Source organism: Poecile atricapillus, chromosome 3, assembly GCF_030490865.1.
Source record: "Poecile atricapillus isolate bPoeAtr1 chromosome 3, bPoeAtr1.hap1, whole genome shotgun sequence".
Lineage (NCBI taxonomy): Eukaryota > Metazoa > Chordata > Aves > Passeriformes > Paridae > Poecile > Poecile atricapillus.
In genome coordinates, this window is record NC_081251.1 from 110592759 (window position 1) to 110614635 (window position 21877).

Sequence of the window (21877 nt, forward strand, 5' to 3'; positions counted from 1 at the left end):
ATTTGCTCTGATAATCTGTAGCCGTGTGAAAGTCATTCAGCATGAACTGGAATTATTTCAGCCAGGGACAATTTGAAGAACCACAGGAACTTGATGTTAAATAATGATTGATGATGCCAAGTCAGCTTAGGAAAAGAGGGTTTGCAGGGACAGAGAAACATCAACTGAGCTTGGTGCTACACTGGTGAGGAAGGGCACACACTCCCAGTGTCATCAGACCCCACCAGACCTCCAGCAGCACGGCCATGAACTTGCTTCCAAGATGTGCAATCAGCCACTTCAGTCTGCTTTTACCTCTGAGGAAGCTTATTAGAAAGGCCTCTAAAATGAGTTTTCCTAAACACAGGCAATTTAAAAACCAAGCACAGCAGAAGCAAAATCCAGTGTGGTAGACTGACACATATCTATGTTCCTCTCTCCACTGCTTTAAGCTTTGATTACCAAGGTGTTTACTGTGGCGTAAAAATCATAAAGTGAAAGAAATTCTATAAAGAATCCTGGGATTGTTTGAACTGCCACTCTTGGAAATTAGAAGCCAGCTTCAATCAACTCTGGTGTTTTCAGGGACTTGGCTTAATGGACCTTCCAGAGGCAGGGAGGAAATCGGTGCATAATCCTAGTAATCCCTCCTCCACTCTATGACCCAGAAGTTAGGGCAGAATTGTGAGAAGAGGCTGCTGTTTCAGGGGAGCAATTGCTTCCTTATCCCAGTCTAAAATTTGGAAAAATGAGTTTTCACTTCCCAGTACTCACAGATAGACTTGCAGTGTTAGTCCATGACTGCACTTACACTCGTGCACACACATGGCACTGAAACACGTAACTTGCTTGATCAGTTTCTATATTGGGGGCTGTTTATAACAAGGAATAAAGAAATCAAGAACTAGAGAATAAAGATCAAGAACTAGAGTAATAAAAACCAGGCGCTTAGAGAAGCTCTGGAAAAGCTTTCATGCTGTATAAGTATTCCAACAAAAACATGTTCTCTTAAAAATTAAAAAATAGATCTGGTTTAGCAATTCTGTCTTGGAGACCATTCTAGAGGCTGATTTCTTCTTCCAGTGATTATCAAAACTGTAAAGATTCTTTTTTTTCCTCCCAAAATGTCTGTGGTAACACAGTTCTTGTATAAATCCACAATCATCCCCAGAAGTATTCAAACCTAAAATAAAGCCACTTCTTTTATGGTTGTTCAGGCTAGGAATAAGGACATTCCTCTGAAAACTGTTAAAAGCGATTGGCATAGGCACATTAAAACAACAGATTTGCAGTCAATTTCTAATGAAACAAGTGTATCACGCACAGATGTCTCCAGACACCAACATCCAATTTTCTCCTGGCCAAAAATATACAGAAGATAAATATTATCCCAGCCTGCTGGAGTGCACAAAAAGTTCTGTGTTCTTTGTCCTGTTTACTGAGACAATGTTTCTGAATTCACTTTACTGGTGTAAACATTGCCCTAAGTGACTGGAAGATTATGTTTCAGGAAGAACTATATTTGTGATCTTGTGCAAGCAGCGGATCCTACAACATTTCTATCCTGTTTCTTTCATGCAATCAATGTAAATTTTCAATACAGAACTTGCCATTCTGGTAAGATAGACATGAGCAAGTCAGCAAGGAGGTAAGTATAACGGGGGAATAGGAACAAGTTCAGTATAAGAGATTGAAATGGTAAATCTGGCTTTACATCACGTAATTTTAATTAAAATGCTATCAGCACTGACACTAATTTACTTCTGGTTGTGTCACATCACTTAGAACAGTTTTCTGGACTTGAAAGGTGAAGCTCTCTCAAACTTTGTTGGGAGAAAAGAAGACAACGTGACTTGAGACTTGAAATTTCTATTTAATGCTGTCAATCTAATTTGCAATCTCTGATGAGTCCAGCTGAACCCCAGGAATAAAACTGTGTTCTAGCTCTGAATTCTGCACTCTGCTGTGAGCTCTTGTCACAGCATGACATAAAGAAACCTGCACAGCTCTGGTATTGACAGTGGTTTAACCTTGGCCCCCTGGACCTCGGCTCTGCCTACACAAACCTCTCCACCTGGCCAGAGGAACATCCAGCTCCTGCAAGGCTGCACCCAGCAACAACTGCTTTGCTCCTGCCCCAAGGTATTAAACCTTACAGGCCTTACAAGGAACAAGCCCTGCTGGAGCCCTCTGGCTCTTCCTGTGCTAAATTAGAGATGAGACTGGTAGGACTTGTCAGACACTGTTGAGTCTCATGTGACAATACCAAGAGGGTGTTGCTTTCCAATGCAGTGAAACCGGCAGCTTCAAATGACCAAATTTAAATGATAGCTAAAATTCATGTCTAATAACAGGTGTGAAAAGTGACATTATGGTGCAAGTGGAGGTGAGGGAAATGGCCATGGATGAACCTGGAGAAGAGTTGAGGTCTGCAGCTCTTTTTTTCAAAGCAGATTGCACAGCCTTGTTCCTCTGTAGTTGCGCAGCTCCTGGAGTGGGTGGTTTTGTGTGGGTGTAAGAGAAGGCAGTAACCCAGTAGGTATCAAAGAGAGAAAACAGGTAACAAGTGGATAACAAAGCTAGCACAGCAGCACTGCAGTGGTGTGACTGGTGGGTATGGCCACAGGCCCTGTGGCAAATGACAAAGACTGAGCAGGAATTAACTTCTGGCTTAAAGCCACTCTTATCAATTAACACAGTTATCAACATGGTTTAAACAGGAATCCCACATCTTTCTATGCAGCTTTCACCCAGAACATGTCACCTCATCAAAATCTTTAACACATCCATTACAACTGGAGCTCACCCAGCTGTGTTTCAGCTCTATTGGTTATGAAGCTTGACCAAGATCTAAGTTCAGTGAGGAGCATTAATGTCAACAAAAATCCCTTACTGCCCAAAGAGGTTGTGAACTCCCTGTCCCTGGAGGTGTGACAAGGCTGGATAGGGCTCTGAATTACCTGATCTAGTGGAAGGTGTCCCTGCCCATGGCAGGGGGATTTGAGCTAGGTGATCTTGAAGGTCCTTTCCAACCCAAATCACTCTATGGTTCTATGAGTTTTCCCTTTTCTGCTCATTTGTGATGGTGTCAAGCACTGCCAGGGAAACAGCAAAGCATTGTGGCACCAGAGCAGCACACTCCCTGTCCCTGTTACAGCACACAAACCTGGGAAACCAGTAGTAAATAGAAAAGGTGAGGGAGGAGCAAGAATTGAGCTGCAGGTTGAAACATCTGGCTCCAAACAGAGGGTTGGCTGCAAAGAGTGGAGAGGCTGTAGAAGGTTGTTTGGAACAGACAAGAAAAACCCACTAGAAATGGAAAATAGGCAGGTTCCTGTACACCTCCCATGTGACTTCATTCTGCTACTCAGGGGAAAGAACAATTCTGGCTTTGAATAATAACCCTGACCAATTACAGGGTCTGCATAGGCATCCCTTGGCTGGTCTGTCAAACAAGTGCAAACCTGGACAGCAGGGATTTTCCACTTGTGAAAGGAAATAATAATAAAAAAAACCATAATCAGCTTTTGTAATCACATTCTCATCTAGAAGTCTTCCAGGCATTGACAGAATTGTTAAAATGACAAAACAGAAAACAAAATACCCCAAACCAAGCAGCCAGTCTGTCCTCAACAGCAGCTACTGTGGTTATTCTCAACAACCTGTGTGGAAGCACAGCAGAAGCACAAAATTCAGCTTTAAATGATGGCAGATTTTACAAGGGTAGAACACCACAGGAAGGCCAATAAGGGTTGTCCTGGTCTTGTATGCAAAGAGTCATATTAATTTGGATTACTGCAGCTCTGGCTGTTGCTTCTGAGGGTTTTATAGAGGCAGTCTGCTGTACTTACATTATCTTCTAATAAATACAGTGGTACCTGGGGTAACCTGAATTCCTCTGATGGTGTTCTGATATTTACCAGTTCATCACTAAAAGAGCACATAGCAGGGCATGATACAGCAAGCACCATCTCACAGGAATCAGAGATGGAATGGCTCTAAAGAGAACTCACTGGAGTATCTTCTTCATCTGCTTTTTGGGAAGAATTTTACGCCTCTTTCTTAGATTTTTAATTCCCCAGGTAAAATTTCCATTAAAAAATGTTATTTTTGGTCTATGCTGTAGAAGGAAAAAGAGGTTTTGAGTCTTTGAGAAGAAAATGTGGTTATTGTGCGATCTTAAAACAGAGGCTGTTTTCTCCTATCCAACCTCTCAGTCCTAGGAGCACTCTTTAAATCAACACTTCCAGGATTGTAACTTACAGGTCTGGGAGCCATTGTGCAAAAAGGAAAATAAGCATCAATTCTGTTTTCACCTGCCAAATACTGATGAGAAATTTGCAAGTCAACAAGTGTCACTATTTCTATTCAGGTCAGTACAGTACTGTTTAACAAGCAAGAATTCATTATAATCCTGTTTTTTTATAAAAGAGTAGGCCAACTTTTACAACCTTTAGGCAAAAAAATAAACTTTCTCTGACTCTGTAAGGAATTAATGGGAGTTTTATCTCCATGAGGCTTGACCAGCTGTAAGACTGTCAACCAAGAACTTAAAGAAGCTTTGTATAATCACTATTTACGCACCTAAGTAAGCAGAGTAAATTCAGAGTAAATAAAATGCAGAACTTAGGGAGCCTGTTTCTGAAAGGGTTCATCCTTGTGCACAAGAGCTCTGGGATCAATGTTGCCCCTTTCCAGTTTACAGGACCAGTTTTCCAAGTTCTCAGAGTCCAGCAAAACTGCTGACATAGTTGCTGACACATTTCCAAGATCAGGTGCTAGAAAAAGAGGTCACAGCAGCAGCAGTTACTATGAAGACAAGCCAGGGAACTGTTTCCATCTCTTTTATCCCTGTGACTAAACACTGTATGCTGTTACCACTCAGGGAAGGTTTTTGTTTCCTCCTGTTCTATTCTCTGGTTTACATACTGTTCAGAAAGTGATTTGTTCAAAAAAGCACGATTTGCCTCATGCCACAATCTGGGGCCCCTACAGCTTCCAATCTTCCCTTCCTAAAGCTTTCTGGAATGGTTCTCTTAGCACGAGAGATGTGTTCCATCACCAGATGTTGAACATGTTTACTCCCTTGGCCTGTCAACTATTAGACCTTGACCCAAATCTGTGAGACTTCCTAATGTTCCAACTCATCTATGGGGAACGCAAGGGAGCGATGCTGTGGAGGCAGCTTCTTCTCCCCCAGCCATGGAGTCATGCCCGGGTTTGGGTTGGAAGGGGTCTTAAGGATCATCTCATTCCACTCCCCTGTCATGGACAGGGACACCTTCCACCAGAAGGAGCAGAGCTCCATCCAACCTGGCCTTCAACACCTTCAGAGATGGGGCAGCCACAGCTTCTCTGGGCAACCTGTGCCAGAGCCCTGAGAGTAAAGAATTTCTTCCTAAAGCTACTTCCTCAAACTACTAAACTTATCCTCTGCCAGTTTAAAGCCATTCCCTCTTGTCCTATCACTCCATGCCCTTGTAAAAAATCCCTCTCTGGCTCTCTGGGAGCCCCTTAGCACTGGAAGGTGCTCCAAGGTCTCCCCTGAGCCTTCTTTTCTCCTGGCTGAGCAGCCCCAGCCCTTTCAGCCTGTCTCCAGATCAGAGGTGCTTCAGCCCTCTTGAGCATGTTGGCCTCTCACCAGCAGATCTATTACATCTTTACATACGTATTTCTTAGACATATCAAAAGGATGGTAATTTTGTGGGCTGGGAGAACTATAAGAAGCCAGGAATTAATTTAACCAGAAAACCAGATCTATTAGTGCATTGTTTTTATAAGCACATCTTAGGCAGAACAACATTTGAATTTATTGTTCTGGTTAAAATGACTGCTTATTAATGCCAATTTTGCTTTAAGGCTCTGAATTAAAAACAAATCACTCATTTTTCCCTCTTTCCGATCCTTGAAGTTTCAAGATGCAAGTGGCTTGTAAGAGGCTGTTCCAAACCCAAGAACAGTTTGACGAATAACATATAACAAAGTTTCTTTGCAGACAACATTTTTGTACTACAAGCAGCTGCTGCAGAAATTAAATCTAAGTCTCACTTCCATACATAGGAATGCATTTTGAGCTGAAACTGAAAGACTTGTTCTCTGTCAGCCTTTGGGGATGGTTGCATTTTATACTAGCATACAAAAAACAAATCTGTTCTCAAAGAAATTTTGCAACAGCAAATTGAAGGCAGAAATTAAAATACCCATTTATTTTCAATGAAGGTAATATGCTCCAAAATGGAAATCACAAGGATGGGTTTAGTATCACAAACAGGTCTACATTGATATCCACACTTATGCAATCAACACCATCCAAGGAGAAATTCAGAAAAAAATTGCAATATGTGCATTAACTTAGAGAGAAAAAGTATGTGTTATATATATTTTATATATAATACTATAGTATGTTGTACTGTACAGATTGATTACTCTGCACGTCATGGAAGCCAGGCTGAAAGTCATCTTGGCTCAGTAAAATAATGTTGTGTAAGTTATAAAATGTCAGATGTTAACATAAATTTGTACCTGAATGTTGGGATTCTGCCCATTGATATCTGCTTTTGACAGGTCAGGGAAGTTTGGGAGGTCCAGGAGAAAAGACCTGGGTCCATCTCTTTGCAAGGACGTGTGCCCGTTCTCCTGCCTGAACTGCTCCTTAGGAAATGGCCGGTGGGCAGCCTGGAGATCGGGGTATTCTCGTCGCTCCTCGGGGTTCAGGGTGAAACTGTCCTCAGGAGAATGCTCCTCTGCAGTCAGCGTGTTCTGGGGAAGAAAAGCAAGGCCCAGTGATGACAACTGAGAGTGTACAGTCCTGCCAGTGCCCCTGTCCCCGCAGTGGCTGCAGCCTTACAGCACCCAGACCCACGGCTCGCTGCTGAAACACAGATCTGGAACCAGCTGACACAAGAGAAAACTCAGTCAGACTTGGGGACTTGGTTCCTCCAGGCTCCTGAACCGTTCCAGCCTTGTGGTGAGCACCTACACATGGACACAAGCATCAGACTTAAAACAAACCTAGAAACATGAGGCTCTGAAGTAACCCCTGGGAAATCAAATCGTACCACATTAAACATGTCCCTAAAAATGCTGAAAGGCATCCATCTTATAAATCGTTTTAGTTTGCTTTGTTCCAAAGCAAAGCAAAAACACTGACTGCTAAGGCCATGTTGAAATTTATGGTATTAAAAGATCCTACCGCTGAGCTGGCAACCTCCCCTTCTCTCCCCTCAGTCTGCAGCAACTTCCATCTCGTCTCTGTGTTCCTCACCCAATTTCTCTGGCCTTGAACATCTGAACCTTCCTTCCTCTGGGATCTCATTTTCATGTTTGCCTAATGGTGGGATTGAATTTCACCAAGCTGTGGGTCAGCGGTTAATGCTTTTGTTATTGTTGAGCGTACTTTTGGGTTTTGTAGTATATTACAGCAGGCTGCCTCTGAACCAGTAGCACTGCTGCCACTGCCTTTGACCTCACCAAGGAGACACATTTAGTATCAAAACACTGCCTCCCTGGGTGAGGACTGGTCTGGGGACTTGGGGAAAAAACAGCAGAGGAGTCCAGTCTTCTTATGGCTACAAAAAAAAAAAAACAACCAAAAAACAGCTAAAAGAAAAAAAAAAAAAAAAAAAAAAAAGCAAAGCATGGGGCAGATTCAGCACAGGTTTTGGGTTTGACTCAGCTGAAAAATTTTAGCTTGAGGTCTTAGTATGACTGCCTGGGGAGTTTTTATTTTCAGTTCATAAAGAGAGCAAGCATGGAGAGGGTAAATGTTAAAGACCTATCTTTTAAAACAAGCACAATTAAAGTGGAATGGCCACATGTGGTTCTGGCTCTGCTGAAGCATATTTTTGCCAGCATTTCTGGTTAAACACAATCTCCATCCAGCTCCCCTGGTTCAAATTAAGCCACAGCATACCTTTAGCTAAGCTCTCAGATAGATAACAGCTCCAATGCCTTTTATTTTGTGTTTATTTGCTTAGTAGGTTCTAAATTGACCTTTAAAGAGATGTTACAATATAACTCATGCACATTACAGAAAAATATTCAGTGAGTTAAAATAAACTAAACTTGAAGAATTAATCTTGGACTAAGAAATTGTCTTGAGTAAAAATGAAGGTAGTTCTCCTCTATCGTCCTCACTGCACTCTATTTGTAAAGAGCAAAATCAATTTAGCAGAACGAATATTGTCATTGCATTGTCATGTCCAGAATGGTTACAATCTGAAAGTGCCAAAAGGGTAATTTTATACATTTATCTACAGCACAGATACAAATTCTGAATTAGTGTATGTCTGTAAGTACAAAAATGTGAGTGCTCCTGACAGTCTGCTTTGCTTGAAGGCTAAACCAGGCTCTTCTCTTTGCTGGAGACCAAGAAGGACTTTCAGATGCCTTTGGTGGCCCACCCATTATTCAGTATAAAGTAGAAAGCAGATTACACAGCAGCAAGCTCTGGGAAATGAAACTGAGGGCCACTTAACTAACTTTAGGTTCCTTACTCATATGCTAGTGCTTTAACTTAACACTTTTCAGATAGAATTTAACATGCTTGGTGCAGGAGGATTAAATGGCTTTTCAGTTATGTCTGACTACAGGGTGTAATAGTGCTGTGATTAAATTACTTCAGCTAGGAACAAAACTAAAAAAAGTGGTACTTAACTATTTTTACTGGGGTATCATGCCCATAATCTTACCTTTATTAAAAATAAAGTAAGATTTTATTAAAAACTAATAAAATTCTCACATACAATTCCATACTTTCCCTATCTGTCTGCCCCTCCAGGAGCATCCTGGTTCTCCACACCAACATGCCACGCAGCTATAGCTGGCCAAGGCCTTTGGAGAGCCACATTTAACTCTGCCAGGACCCTGTGTGTGATCCTGACAGGTCACGGTCTGCCGGTGCCCCGGTGGGGACAGCAGCACTTCCCCTCCTCACTGTGATGTTTGCGGGGAGCACAGCAACTAGAGTAATAAGGGCTATATAAAAAGTTTTTAATAGTGTCAGACAGATGGAATATCACATGGAGTTAGTTAGGAAATTGTCATGGTGAAGTAATGACATCAGGCTGATCGGGCCCACTACCAAGCTGCTTGGGGCAGGGACTGTCATTAATTACAGACCGAGCCAGACGGGGCTGCTTGACATTGGGAAGAAAAAAGGAGGGAGGACAAGATAACAGCTCCATCCCATCACTGCAGGCAAGGGAGGATGGACCACTCTGCTTGCCCAGGGTGGACACGACCCAGAAACCCCAGGGACACATCAGGTACACATTTCTGCTGGCAGCGACTGCCCAGCCCCAGAGCAGACACGGAGAGGGACGCGGAGCTTGACTTCAAGAGCAGGGCTGGCTAATGCCTGTTGGGAATGACCCAGGTTAGACAGTGCCCCGTGCTCTGCCTAGAGGCAGTGCTGTCTCTCACAGCCCCTCTGCACTAGGAAAGCCCAAGATTGGAGTCCTTGGGCCTCTGCAACACGGGCAGGTGGAAATGCTCAGCGTGCGTGATCGTTCCAGTTATCTGCTCATGGTACGAGTGAAAGGACATTTGTTTCCAGTTATTAAAATGAAGAGGATGTCCATTTTTTAGGAAGATACTTCTTAGACAAGACACTTCTTGGTGTCATGTCTAAGCTGACCAGAAGTATTATTAGAAATGTGCATTTCTGGTAAAAAGATTAAGGGGGCTGCTGCAAATAAAAGTGAGCTTGAACTGCATGTGAAGAGAAGACTATGCTCACCCTGTGCTACTGCATTAGCTCTGCAAAGGCTCTTCCAAGACCCATCTAGCAGGAAAATGTTTGTCCTTATTGCAATGCCAGCATCCTCCTCAAGAAAACAGGGTTTGTTCCAAAGCTAATAGATGAAATGTAATTTTTTTTTTGGGGGGGGGATATTATTCTCTTCTTATTTTTATGTTTTTTCCCATATTTCTATTTCACACCATTTATCTTTAAGTGTACACAATTTTATTCCTGATGCTTTTGGGAAAGCAGTGTTGCTTGCCTTCCTTTAAAAGCTTCACTTCATTCAGAACTACTGTTCAAAGAAATGTCAGCTTCTTTAAAGTTATGACATTTCTAATTCAGGCACACTGGTTTCTTACTCAAATGATGCATCTGCTCTAAATATTTTAAGATAAAACACTTTTTTCCCCTTCATTTAAAAGGATTATTCACAATGTTTAAACTTTCCATTAAGATGATTTTAAGAGGTTACTCATACTGGCTGTATGCTACAGTTCTGCAAGCCCCATGGGATCAGATAATTATAGACATTCCTAACACAAAAACAGCTTAGGATTTTTGAGTGTTCCAAGTGTGGACAATATATAAGGGCAGGAACACAGTTATATATAATATATATATAATCCACAGCTGTGTGACAAGGCAAATAAAGGAAATAAACCCCTGGGAGAGAATCTGACACACTGTGTGCATTACAGAATAACACACCTTGCAACACCCATCTCTGAAAAAGGGGAGGGCAATAGGTCAGTACATATCGATGTCTTTGTGTCCATCTAGAAACCACAAAAGAAGAGCAATTCACAGGGATTTTGAGAGGATAATTTCCAGTGGTGATGATCCAGGTGGGACTTGCTCTATGGCAGGGTTCAAGGCCCCTGGAGACAATCCTGCATGCAGGAAAAAACGTTCTCCCTGATAGTGCAGATTAACTCTCCAATAATTAGATTGGTATTTTAACACTCTCCTTGGCCTTCCCATGATGTTCCTCCCTCTATCACGGTAGACACGAGCTGCAGGGAAATGTTCTGGTTCTCTTCCCCACAGAGAAGCTAAAGAGAAATGGGAACTTGTAAAAATACCAAACTAGAAGAAAAGGGAATTTCTCTGCAATTTTGGCAAGCAAGGGGTACGTCTCCCTCCTCTCTTCCTTATTTTAATACCATTTCCAGTTCTGGAAAAAAAACCAAGGCAGAGAATAAGTGAGGAATGACTAGCTACAGAAAATATTCTGAAGCAGTTGCTCTTTCTCTGCCCTTCACATTTATTACTGTCCTTCATTCACTCCCCACTTGCCAAGGTAAGGGCACGTTTGCTAATTATGGAGTTGAGAGGATTTTGGAAAACCGATACAGCTTATATTCTAATAGCTCCCAGGCAGCAAGGGAATTATTACTAAATCCCTGCTGCAGCTACATTGCTTTCTTATTTCTTGTATACTCCTTTGAAATTTCTTGTAAAATGATCTTGACAAGAGGTCTTGAATTGGAAACTGAGGGTCTGTCACTGTGCTTTCATGATGCACCTGTACAGCATCTTCAACCACCAGCAACAAGGAACTTTTATTTATTAGGAAACTTCACAGATGCTATAAAAGATTATATTGCTATCAGAGACAAAATGAGGCCTGGGGCCTTCACAGAAAACCATTATAGCCATTAGGACTGGTTTCATTTCCCACCTGCCCAAACAGATTGTTTTCATTTTGAAGGCTGTCGTGGGTTTTCAGGTTAGTGCTAAATGATCACTTTAAAATTAACCAGTCTTGGGAGGCCGAGTAACCCACCAGGATCCTACATGAGACTCTCTCCTCCAGAGATCCAAGATGTGTAATGAACTTGGGTGATCTAATTTTCCTGGAGTTTATTTATGGTTTTCATCTATCATGAGTATAAGCAGCACAGGACCTATCAGGTGAGGTATGAGGACAGTGTTAGAGAGGCAGGCAGTGAGGGTAACAGCTGAGAAACATTATCAGAGAAAGATTTCTTTTATGATTAATGCCACATACAGTCCAGGCAGTCAGACAGAAAGTCAGACCAGAGGGGTGTCACATCAACCACTCTGCTACTAAGGTATTTTCATTTTTCCTTAAAATGAGCTTGCCCCTCACTCACATATAGCAGTGAAATGAAAAACCTTACTTATCTTTAGAAAACTGCACAAACTAATTGTTCCAATAATAAAGAGTGCATATTAGATAATCACTGCTAATAAATAATTTAAAACAGATGGCATTGGCTTGTATGCACACAATTGTCTTCACTAAGCAGGTCCAAAACAGAGCATCTGCTTTAAACATCGTGCAAGTAAAAGATGAATCACTGGTAACAGTTGGTAATAATAACAATGATAATAGTAATAATAAAGTTCTGTTAATCATGGTCTATGTTTTAACAGTTTTCTGTTATTCTCCAGTTCTCCAGCAAACCTGGTAAAATGACAATGTATGCAGTTCTAACCTGCAGTAGAAATAGAAATAGCTTTTGCCTGTGTGACAAAGTGGCCATGGCTAGACCAAATCCAGTCACCCCACAGCTTCCAGCCCTGGGACACGTGAGCTTCAGGAGCTGTAAGGCTCTTGAAGAGATTTTGTCTCTGTGGAGAACAGGATGGAGTCACAAATACTGTTGCAAGTAAGAAGTTCAGGGCAGACATCAATCCAGTCACTGTTGGAGGAGTGGTCTCTGTAGATGCTGGGTGCCAGTGGCACAGTGAGGTGCTTGGGGTGCCCCACACACACCTGGCTACCACAGCTGGCTGTCTGCCTTATGCTGAAATAGCTCTCAGGAGCTGCATTCAGCAGAACCAGGATCTCAAAGCACCTGGGCACATTTATCACAGAATCACACCTTTTGAATTTTAGGATTTCTGCACTAAAAACTTCTCTGTGCAGCCCTCATGGCTACACAGAAAACCTTGAGGAGCGAATGTGCATCCAGGACATGTGTTATGACTGCAGAGATCCTCAGGCTGTAGGGTTGAGGGCCCCTTCACATCTAGGAAGTCCCAGACAGCTCTTTTGAGACACTTGGCCAGTGCTACGTCAGGACCCTCCGCGGTGGAGGAAAAGGCTGCTGCCTTGTTGAACCTTGTGAGCTGATAAATCCTGAGTGCCAGAACAGCTCTAAAAGCATTATGCCCCCACTGAGCCAGTTTATTCACTTGCAGTAGTCAAAGTTTGGTCCATCCTTTGCTCAGATTCTGCTTGGGAGTTTTGCTCACCGAGCTTCCTGACCCTCCACGCCACCAGCAAACAGTGGGTCCACAACTGAATGGTTCTGGCAGACAGTATTTTTAACTCTGAGCTTAAGGAGAAAACCAGCCATATTATACTCAGATCTGGCAACCTTTTGGTACATGTTGTGGACACACATTTCACATCACAGCTATTTTTTATGCTCTGTTGTTTGCTTGTATTTCATGTTTTCATTCAGCTGGAAAATACAAACGGTATGGTTCAGCTTGGAGGTGAAGACCTGCCACTTTGCATAAACACTTTGATAACAGAAACTTGGTGGTGATTACAGCTCAATGTCTGCTGGAAAAAAACAGAGGCCCTTTAGCAAATTTTCTAACGTAGTACAACACTGGTGCTTTGTTCTTCAGCAGATCCTCAGCCATCCAGGGGACAGCCAAGCACACAGAATTAAATTGTGTAGGGCTTTGTCATATGCTCAGTGCCAAGTTTTGCTTGTAGTTAACAGATATTTTCAGTTGCCTAAGCTGCTGGTAAACATTTAGTTATTCTTCATGGCTCTAAAGATCTTCCCTGTAATCACTGCCTGGCTGAGCTCTCCACACAGGACATAGTGATTTAGTGGCTGAACAGGCAAAGGTACAGCTGAAGAGTAGCCCAAGTATTCTTTGCCAATAACCTGTGGTGCCAAAATGCAAATTCTTTGAAAGTTCTAATTCTTTTCAGGCCTTATTAAAGACTTGCATAAAATGAGTAGTAAAATAAAGCTTTAAATAGAATTTACTTATACCCTCGCTAAATTTAATTAAACAGGTTTAATCTCACCCATCATCTGAAATCTGCATCATAATTTACACATTAAGTTCCAACAGAATGGGAAAAGCTGCCTTAGGCTGCAATCAAAATTGCAAAGGAAATCCAGAATATTAATACTTTTTGTACACAACCCTTTAGTCAGGCTTTGCAGGTCAGCACACACAACGTCAGTGTAAATGAAAGAGAACAAACATACATCTTAAGTTATTTTCCTGGGTTTTAAACTATGCCCTTTTGCAAGTTTATTCCACTAAATCACTACGGCTAGGATTTCACTAGGTGAACCAGCTTTAATAAGTGAGGTTTTCATCCCTCCCTAGCTAAAAGAGTAACCTTACTTGAAGCCTTTTCAATTTCCAAAGTTGCCTTCAGCTGTTAGTTTCCAAGAAACAGCTATTCCCAGCCTCCGTGTCTCCCTCTCATATGCCACTGAATATCCACCCTATGCTTTCAAAAGTGTCTATGACTCTGGCTGTGTTAACTGGCAGATGTTTTTAGAGACTAGAAAGTGTTTAGTCCCTGTGGACTAAAAGTTACATGATGACTTCATCACATAAGCAAAAGCTAATAACGGGAAAGCAAGAAAGCAGACAAGTGTTATATTCCAAAAACATGATGTTTCCTGTGCTTCTGGCAAAGCTACTTCTGTGCCTGAAAAAAGGCAAATCACTTGAGTCGTGGTGCTCAAAACACACACACGCCACCGAATCGCTGCGAGATAATTTATGTGCCTCTCCCTCAGCTGCCTTCCCCACCAATACTCCCTTTCCTTTGGATGGAAGTGAGAGGGTGAAGGCAGAGGAAAGGCAGTGTTTGTTTACCTTCAATATCTACGCACCATGTGCCTCACAACACTCGCTGGAAGGGATTACTGCACCCAGGAGTTTACAGCAAAACAGCAGCAGAAACCTGAGTGGCTGCCCCAGGAGCACACACCTCTGCTCCTGCAGGGAAATACTCTTTCAAGTGCATGGCTTTACCCTCTCTGTTTAGAAAACTTTGGAGACTGATACAGGAGCAACTGGAAGTAATTAGCATAAATGGCATCTGCACACAGAGGCAATACTTGCTGTTGTTTCATATCAAGCCATCAGCAGTGGACATCGTGTGCCCTGTCTCCACACCTCCCTGAGCTGCCTGAGTGACAGATCAATAAACCAGAGGATGTGGATTCACAGGAGAAAGCCTCCCTCCAGTGACACGATGGGGAAGAAGAGCAAGTGAGTAGATAGGCAGCACACCACGGCAGGACACGGTGAAGACCCTTCTCTGTCTAAGAGGGGAGAAAGGATCTGCCCCGGAGAGAAGCATGGGCTTTTTGTATTAAGAATTCAATGCATGTATATATAAATTTTCCTAAGTAAGGGAGGAGGCTATTTCCTAGAGCTGATTAAAGAAGCATGACTCGATTTTCAATTTCAAACGACTCGGGGGGCATTCCAATCGGCTGCAGACAGGAAATGAATACCATACATGCACTGAACAAGGCAGATGCTTTTGAATCTGACACTTAACGTGAAATGAAAATATCTTCATTTCTGTCTCCCTTCCACCCCATGATCACTAGTTAGTTCTGAGCTATTTTAGGATAAATGGTTTCATTTTTCAAACTTGTTATAGTCTTAGCATGTGCTTGAAGCCACCCAGACGCCACTGACAATAAAGTGCATGGGAGCAGGCAAAAAGCATCTTTAGATTAGTCCCAGCAGCCCAACACAGCAGCAAGGTAAGAGAGGAAAAATAAGAAGCTCAGTTTTGTGTATTCTCACCTCCTCTGGTGAGGAACAGAGATAGGACCCTGGTGGATAAGCCAGATCCAGTGAGGGAGAACAGATCTATACAAAGAGAGATTCCAAAGCAGAAAACAGCAGAGACACTGAAGACTATGGGTCAGAACTCACTTCCAGCTCTTGAACTCTGCTAAAGAGATAAATATATATTTTTTCTCCTCATGCAGCTCTCACAAGCAAGCTGCAATAGTTGTCATGGTAGCATTATGGGGTTTATAACCCAATATAACAATGTAATTGTGGCTTCTTTTATCAATGGCAGCAGTGCGTTTCAGAGAATTGGCATATGCAGCTCTTTTCCCCCGCTTCATCCATATGTGTGCAAACACATGATTTCAGCTGCATCCTCCCCTTGTATTTTATTGTAGGAATAGGATAAAGGAAGAAAAAAAAAAAATCAGAGAGGTGGTATTAATCTGGCCCTTACTCTGATGTTATGCAAATAATGAATTCGTTTTATCTTGATGTTAAGACAGCCAAAGCTGTATTCCTAAGTACATGAAAAAATGATCCTCTTAGGAGACAGAAGAAGAAAGAGGGATGGGTAGGTGAGAAAGGCAGCTTTGATTTACATTATTCAAAATGCTATGAACGCCAGATCAAAGAAGAGCAGGAATGAAATTCACATCCACTGAAGGATTTCAGCAGCTTTTTCAGAGCTATTGATCTCTCAAGGGCAAACCCTTTTAAATGCTAGGTGATGCCTCTAACTAGCCAGAGCTCCCACCTTATACTGGCTGAGCCTGGTGTGGTTTGCTTTCAGCAGCTGAGGGAAGCAGAAACAGCAAAGACAAAGCTGTGTCTGGGTTTGATGAAGGACACGCAGAGCTGAGCACAGAAATGGAAGGTGTGCATTTTCTGCACCAGATGTTGCCTCTATAATGGCCATCAAGGTAGATGTTAACTAAAAACCAGATTCCCCACTGACAAGCCATGTGTTTGGTGACCATGGAGTGCCTGGTCTGAGCACAGAGTGCTGTCACCCTGATGAGAGCCCTGGGCAGGGCTCGTTTGCATGGTGCTGACTTGCTAAAAATACAAAGTCACCTCGTATTTTGTATGGGATAAAGGTGGAATAAGACATCTAAGGAGCTACTGCAGCTCAGCTGGCAAGCAGTGACTTATTCATGAGCTTGGACTCACCAGTCTAAACTGAACACCTAAAAGGAACTGGATCCAACCCTAAATCAAGTGCTGAACTGTCAAATGCACCACAGATTGGCATCTTCACCCCACCCCTTCCCTTCCTTGGGACAGGTGTCTTTGGAGTCAGGTGGACAAGCTCCCAGGTGTTTTGCCTTGTCAGTGGACTTCTGAATCATGCCTTAAGCAAGAGCCACTGGAATTGGGTGCAGTAAAGCAATTTAAAGTGATGCAGCCCCAGATGGTTTCCTAAGAGCTGCCTATGGGCTTCTGATGTGGATCCCCTTGCAGCAGGCTCATTGCTGCTGCCATCACTGCATCCCTGGGAACACTCCCTTCATGCTGCCTTGCACATTTGCCATGCTGCACACACGGCTGCAGCAACACATTATGGATTATTTGTCTCTTTCCAAGCTCTGCTCACATTTTGAAGCCTATCTGCTCTCACCTTGGTACCTTGAACGTTTTCAGGAAATGGATGACCCTTTTCCTCCTGCATGTTTGGATTGAGAGCCAGTGCTGCTACCATTTCAATACACATCAAAATTCTCCAGGACTCTACCAGGCTAAACAGCTCATTTGAAACCTCTGGCACTACTCTTTTGATACATCTCAAATCACAGGCAGTGGGGCTGCCCTGGGTCCCGTTTGAGATATATATTCACTAATGTGAGACACACACACATCAAGTCCCCTTTCTTTCCCAATAAAAGCCTGGACTTTAAAGCACAAGGTGAGGAATAGATACTCTATTGGCCAGCTGCAGCAAGCCTTTCATAAATAACACGACGATCAACCCCCATAATGGAAAATGATACTCCAGAAGCTCTGTCCTGACAAACATCTGTTTTCCTATTGTAGAAAGGAATAACAAGACAGGAAAAGTTAAATGCTGAATGCCTAAACAAACTGAATTAAGAAGAGATGGTAGGAGTAATGATGGATGAATTGTAAGCCACCTGCAAGTGTTAAAGTTGCCGTACTCTTCTGCAGAACATTAAGCCTATACTGCAAACCTCCAATAGACAGGGACTGTGCTCTATAAAAATCATGATGAATGCAGGCTTGTTTTTATATTATGGAGGTCCTAATCCTCCTCCTCCTCTGCCTTTGCTCTATTGTTACAACATCAAAGACCAACTGCTGGCCAAGATACAGTCAATATGAAAAGGGCGACCAGCAAATTTACTGCTTGACTTCATTCCCTTTAAATGGAATAGGCACCATGGCCCTTTTTCAAAGTCCAATCACAGACATATATCTTTTTTATTGGACATCATGTACAATAAAGTGAAGCTGTAACTTGGAAAAAAAATAGAACACCTTAAAAAAATCCCATGAGGTGAACATTCCTTTATAAAAATATCACTGTGGTTACATGTTTTGAAAAACTCCGGGCACTTCACAGGGCAAAAGGCATGGACTGGCTAGGTTATAGTTTAGCTAAGATGCATACCCATGCCTAATATTGAGCTGATTTCAAAAAAATACCCCAACCAACTAATAAAAAGCGATATATTTAAGACAGAATGCCAGTGTCATTCAAATAAACTGAAATGGCAGCATTTATGTCATGAGAATCATTAACTGCTTTGTTATAGCCTGCTCTGTGCAGTGAGCCTTTACAGACTTCTTCAGTCTAGAGAATCTTAAAACCAGGAGCACAAAATGCTGATATACAAACTACATCTGAGACAACTCCAGTCTGAATACTGAGGTCACTTCCAGAGGCACTTTCAGATGAGACATCAGCAGACATTAAAGACAATGGCAGTTTTATTGCTCTTCTGTTGCCAAATAGAAGATAAATAATTTCTGGCTATGAAATTAAATAGTGCATAAACAATTTACATGACGTAGGAGGCAAGTATAGTGGGGTGTTACAGAATCTATGCTAGACAGCTATGGTTTTCATTTTTTTTTAAACTATTACTCCTTTTTGTTTCTTTGGGTAGTTTGTGCAAACAGACATTAGTAAGTATCTGGTTACTAATGTTATATCAAGACCAATCCTATACTGATTTTAAAACCCTGCTCTGATGCATATGGCAGGTAAAACCAAGCAAATTTATGTTTTATCTTTATAAACTTCTGCAGCTGCTTCCAGTGGAGTAATGACGGTTTCTTTAGGCAAAATCTGCTGCTGCTGGGTTACTTCTAAGGCAGTAAAGATACCAAAGCTGTGTAACTAATTTTTGAAGCACTAGCTTAAAAAAATGGTTGTCTTATCACTAGGTCCTCTTCCCTATTATTTCTGTTAGAATTTCTCTGCCATCAGTCACCTCCTTCCACCACAGCCTGCAGCACAGCTCTTCCTGTGCAAGGACTTCTTCTCCTCCTGCTCAGCATTCCTGGGCATTCCTCTATCAAAGGAAGTGTTTCAACTGAGTGCCCAACTCCATGGGAATGAAAAGGCAAGATGCCTGAAAGGAGCATTTGGGAAGTTAAACCTGTCCCATGGATGACATGGACCCAGTGACTGCTCCTTAGAAGAGGAGAAATCCACTTTTCTTAGAGTGGCCCCAGTGGCAGAAACAGATGGGGCATTATTTGGCTTTTATAAATACCTAGAACTCACTGGTTTTGTCACGAGAACTGGTCTCAACAGCCATGGTGAGAGGAAATCCAAGAGGAAATGTTAATCTTCCCAAGGAAGAAGAACTACTGTGGAACAAACAGTCCTGGATTTTTCAGTTCAATGAAAACATAACAGATGGAAATTAATTCATGCAACATGAAGAAAGCCACACGCCAGGGCCCAGCTCGTCTTTGAGGATGGAGGTCTCGATGACATGTGCTATGTGCTTATCAGCTATGTGGAGAAACTGAGCTGTGAAAGATTCATATTCAAAAGGATCTTGGTTCTGCAGCTGACACAAATCATTGACTTGTCTTGCTTTGTGGAATTCAGTAGAATGAGGTCAATTTAAACACACTGAGAATGCAGATATAGCACAGAAGCATAAAAGCCAAGGGATGTTTGAGCTCCTCCTGCTTTTCAATGTGCCCTGACTCCACCAAGAGTGTGAAAGATTTCATCTCTGATTTTCCCCTCTCACCTTCAGGATCACCTCCCTGCAATAAAGGCTTAGAAACAAACAACTCCAGGCCTGCTTTCGTCTGGCTAGACTGCTAGAAGAGAGGAATAAAAAAGATATGACCCATGGCTATGAGTTCTCCAGGCACTCGAAAAACAAGGACAAAAGGATAAAGGAACTGCTCACCAGTACCGCCCACACCAGCTCCTCTAACCAAGCATTCTGGTGCCACAGAAGTGACCACTGTGGTGAGCCATCCCTTATTGCAATAATAAGTTACATTTCACTTTGTTTTCCTTCTTTTTCTGGTATTTCAAATCGAAAGTACATGGAAATACCAACACTGGAAACATTCTGCTCTTGCTGATGTACCAATGAGCTCACTACACTGCTTCTTGGAAATGTTATTCAACTCTATGCTTTGGACTATGAATTTAGCTTGGCATTTACTGTCTTTAAAACTTGTAAAATAGGCACAATAAAGTGCAACAGTAACCACTGCATCATTGAGTGCTTCATTTTGCCTTTTACTGAAGCACTCTCTATTTTTCCCCTTAAAGTTACACGTCATTATTCATTCCTGACAGTGCCTCCACTCAGGCTGCACATCGCTCACAGGCTACACCACAATACTGGAGCTCAGCCTCCATAAGCTTGGGCTGAGATCTGAAAAGCAAAACAAAGAAAAAAAATATGACACCACTGAAAAATAATACTTTTAAAAAGTCATCTTTCTGATAACTGAACATTATTCAGTCAATTCAAAGGGATTTTATGTAGTGCAGTCTAAAAGCAGACAGCAAGGTAAGAGTCCTAACAAAAGGACCAAATAAGCACTCACCAACACCGTGAAGAGAACAAATGAGGCACAACTGGGTACTACCACATCTGTTTGCAAGGAAGACTGGCAAAACACACAGAAGAGCATAAAGCAACCAGCTCTGACAGTTAAACCTGCCCAAAGCTGCTAAATCAGGGTGTAAGCACAAAGCAAAACGACGTTGCTTCAAATTTTTTAGGTTTATGCTTGTGTAAGGAAAGATCTCAACTGTCTGTCTTTATATTCCAAATATGAGTGTATTTCAAGATTTTAAAGTGATGCAGGAGAATGTAAGCATAAGAGAAGTATGGCAAAATAATTCCTAGCATTACTTGCCCCCTCTGCACTTTTACATAATAAAGGAAAACAAAGAAAATCTTAAGCATGAATATTCACAAATCAGTGCATCTTAGAAAACATAACAGATTTGAAAATTGATTTTTTCTTCCCACAGGAATACATACCAATGACTGGGTTTTCAGAAGTCATCTTTATCCCAATGTGATTTCAGAAAGCTTTTCAAACATACACATTACATTGGCAGGCCAAGTCTGCACTGTCTGCATTATTATCAGTACTGCTGTCTTCAGCACTTCATTTTCTATGAAGTTTTCAGATCTGTGACATAACACAGCTGGAGCTTCCACCTTATTGACAATTCTTTCATTGGTTTTTTTGAAGGTTTTTTCCACCATTTTGGAATGATTTGACATTGATTACTGACACAGACACGTTGTAGGTATGAGCAGAGACAAAAGAACAATGCTGAATTCAAACCACAGTTCCCAATTTGCAGCCAATATAACCTGCATTGGTTAAACAGATGTCTCCTCTGCAAAGGAATTCCACAGCTCAGGATGCTGAACCTCAGAGTACTGGTGCTTTGTCACCTGCCTGCAGGCCATGACAGAGAAATTACAAACCACAGGGGAATACACACTGACCAGCACCACACAGCACAATGATGAAGAAATTGCTGAGGCCACAGCAGAGCTGCAGCTCTAGGCCTCCTGATTTTGTGGACAGGTGGCACTAGGAAAGGACAGAACAAGGAAATGTGACTGAGTTTGAGGGCTGGCAACCAAAGCAGAAGTGAGTTTTGTGCCAATCAGGTCAGTAGCAGTGCCCTGTATCACTGTTACAGCTGCTGTGACCAGCTGTGTTCTTCCTGTGTAGAACAAACTTCTCCAGAACTAGTGCTGGTTGTCCAAGTTAGATGAACCAAAGAGGAAAGTACCAATGCAGCTCCATCCAGGATCTCTGTACCTATGCCTGGCCTCTCTACTCTCACCAAGGGCAATCACTACAGCTCTAGACTGGCCCAGGAGCCAGTTTCAAACCTACCCC

The 21877-nt window shown here is 42.2% G+C and overlaps 1 protein-coding gene across 2 annotated transcripts in view; it reads right to left on the reverse strand.

Moving 5' to 3' along the window:
* ISM1 (isthmin 1) overlaps window positions 1–21877 on the reverse strand; it is a 41774-nt gene that overhangs the window by 12489 nt on the left and 7408 nt on the right. For both annotated transcript variants that reach the window (XM_058836705.1, XM_058836704.1), the window contains one exon: window positions 6502–6738. In XM_058836705.1, coding sequence (XP_058692688.1) covers window positions 6502–6738 — 237 coding nt within the window. The remainder of the gene's footprint in view (window positions 1–6501; window positions 6739–21877) is intronic.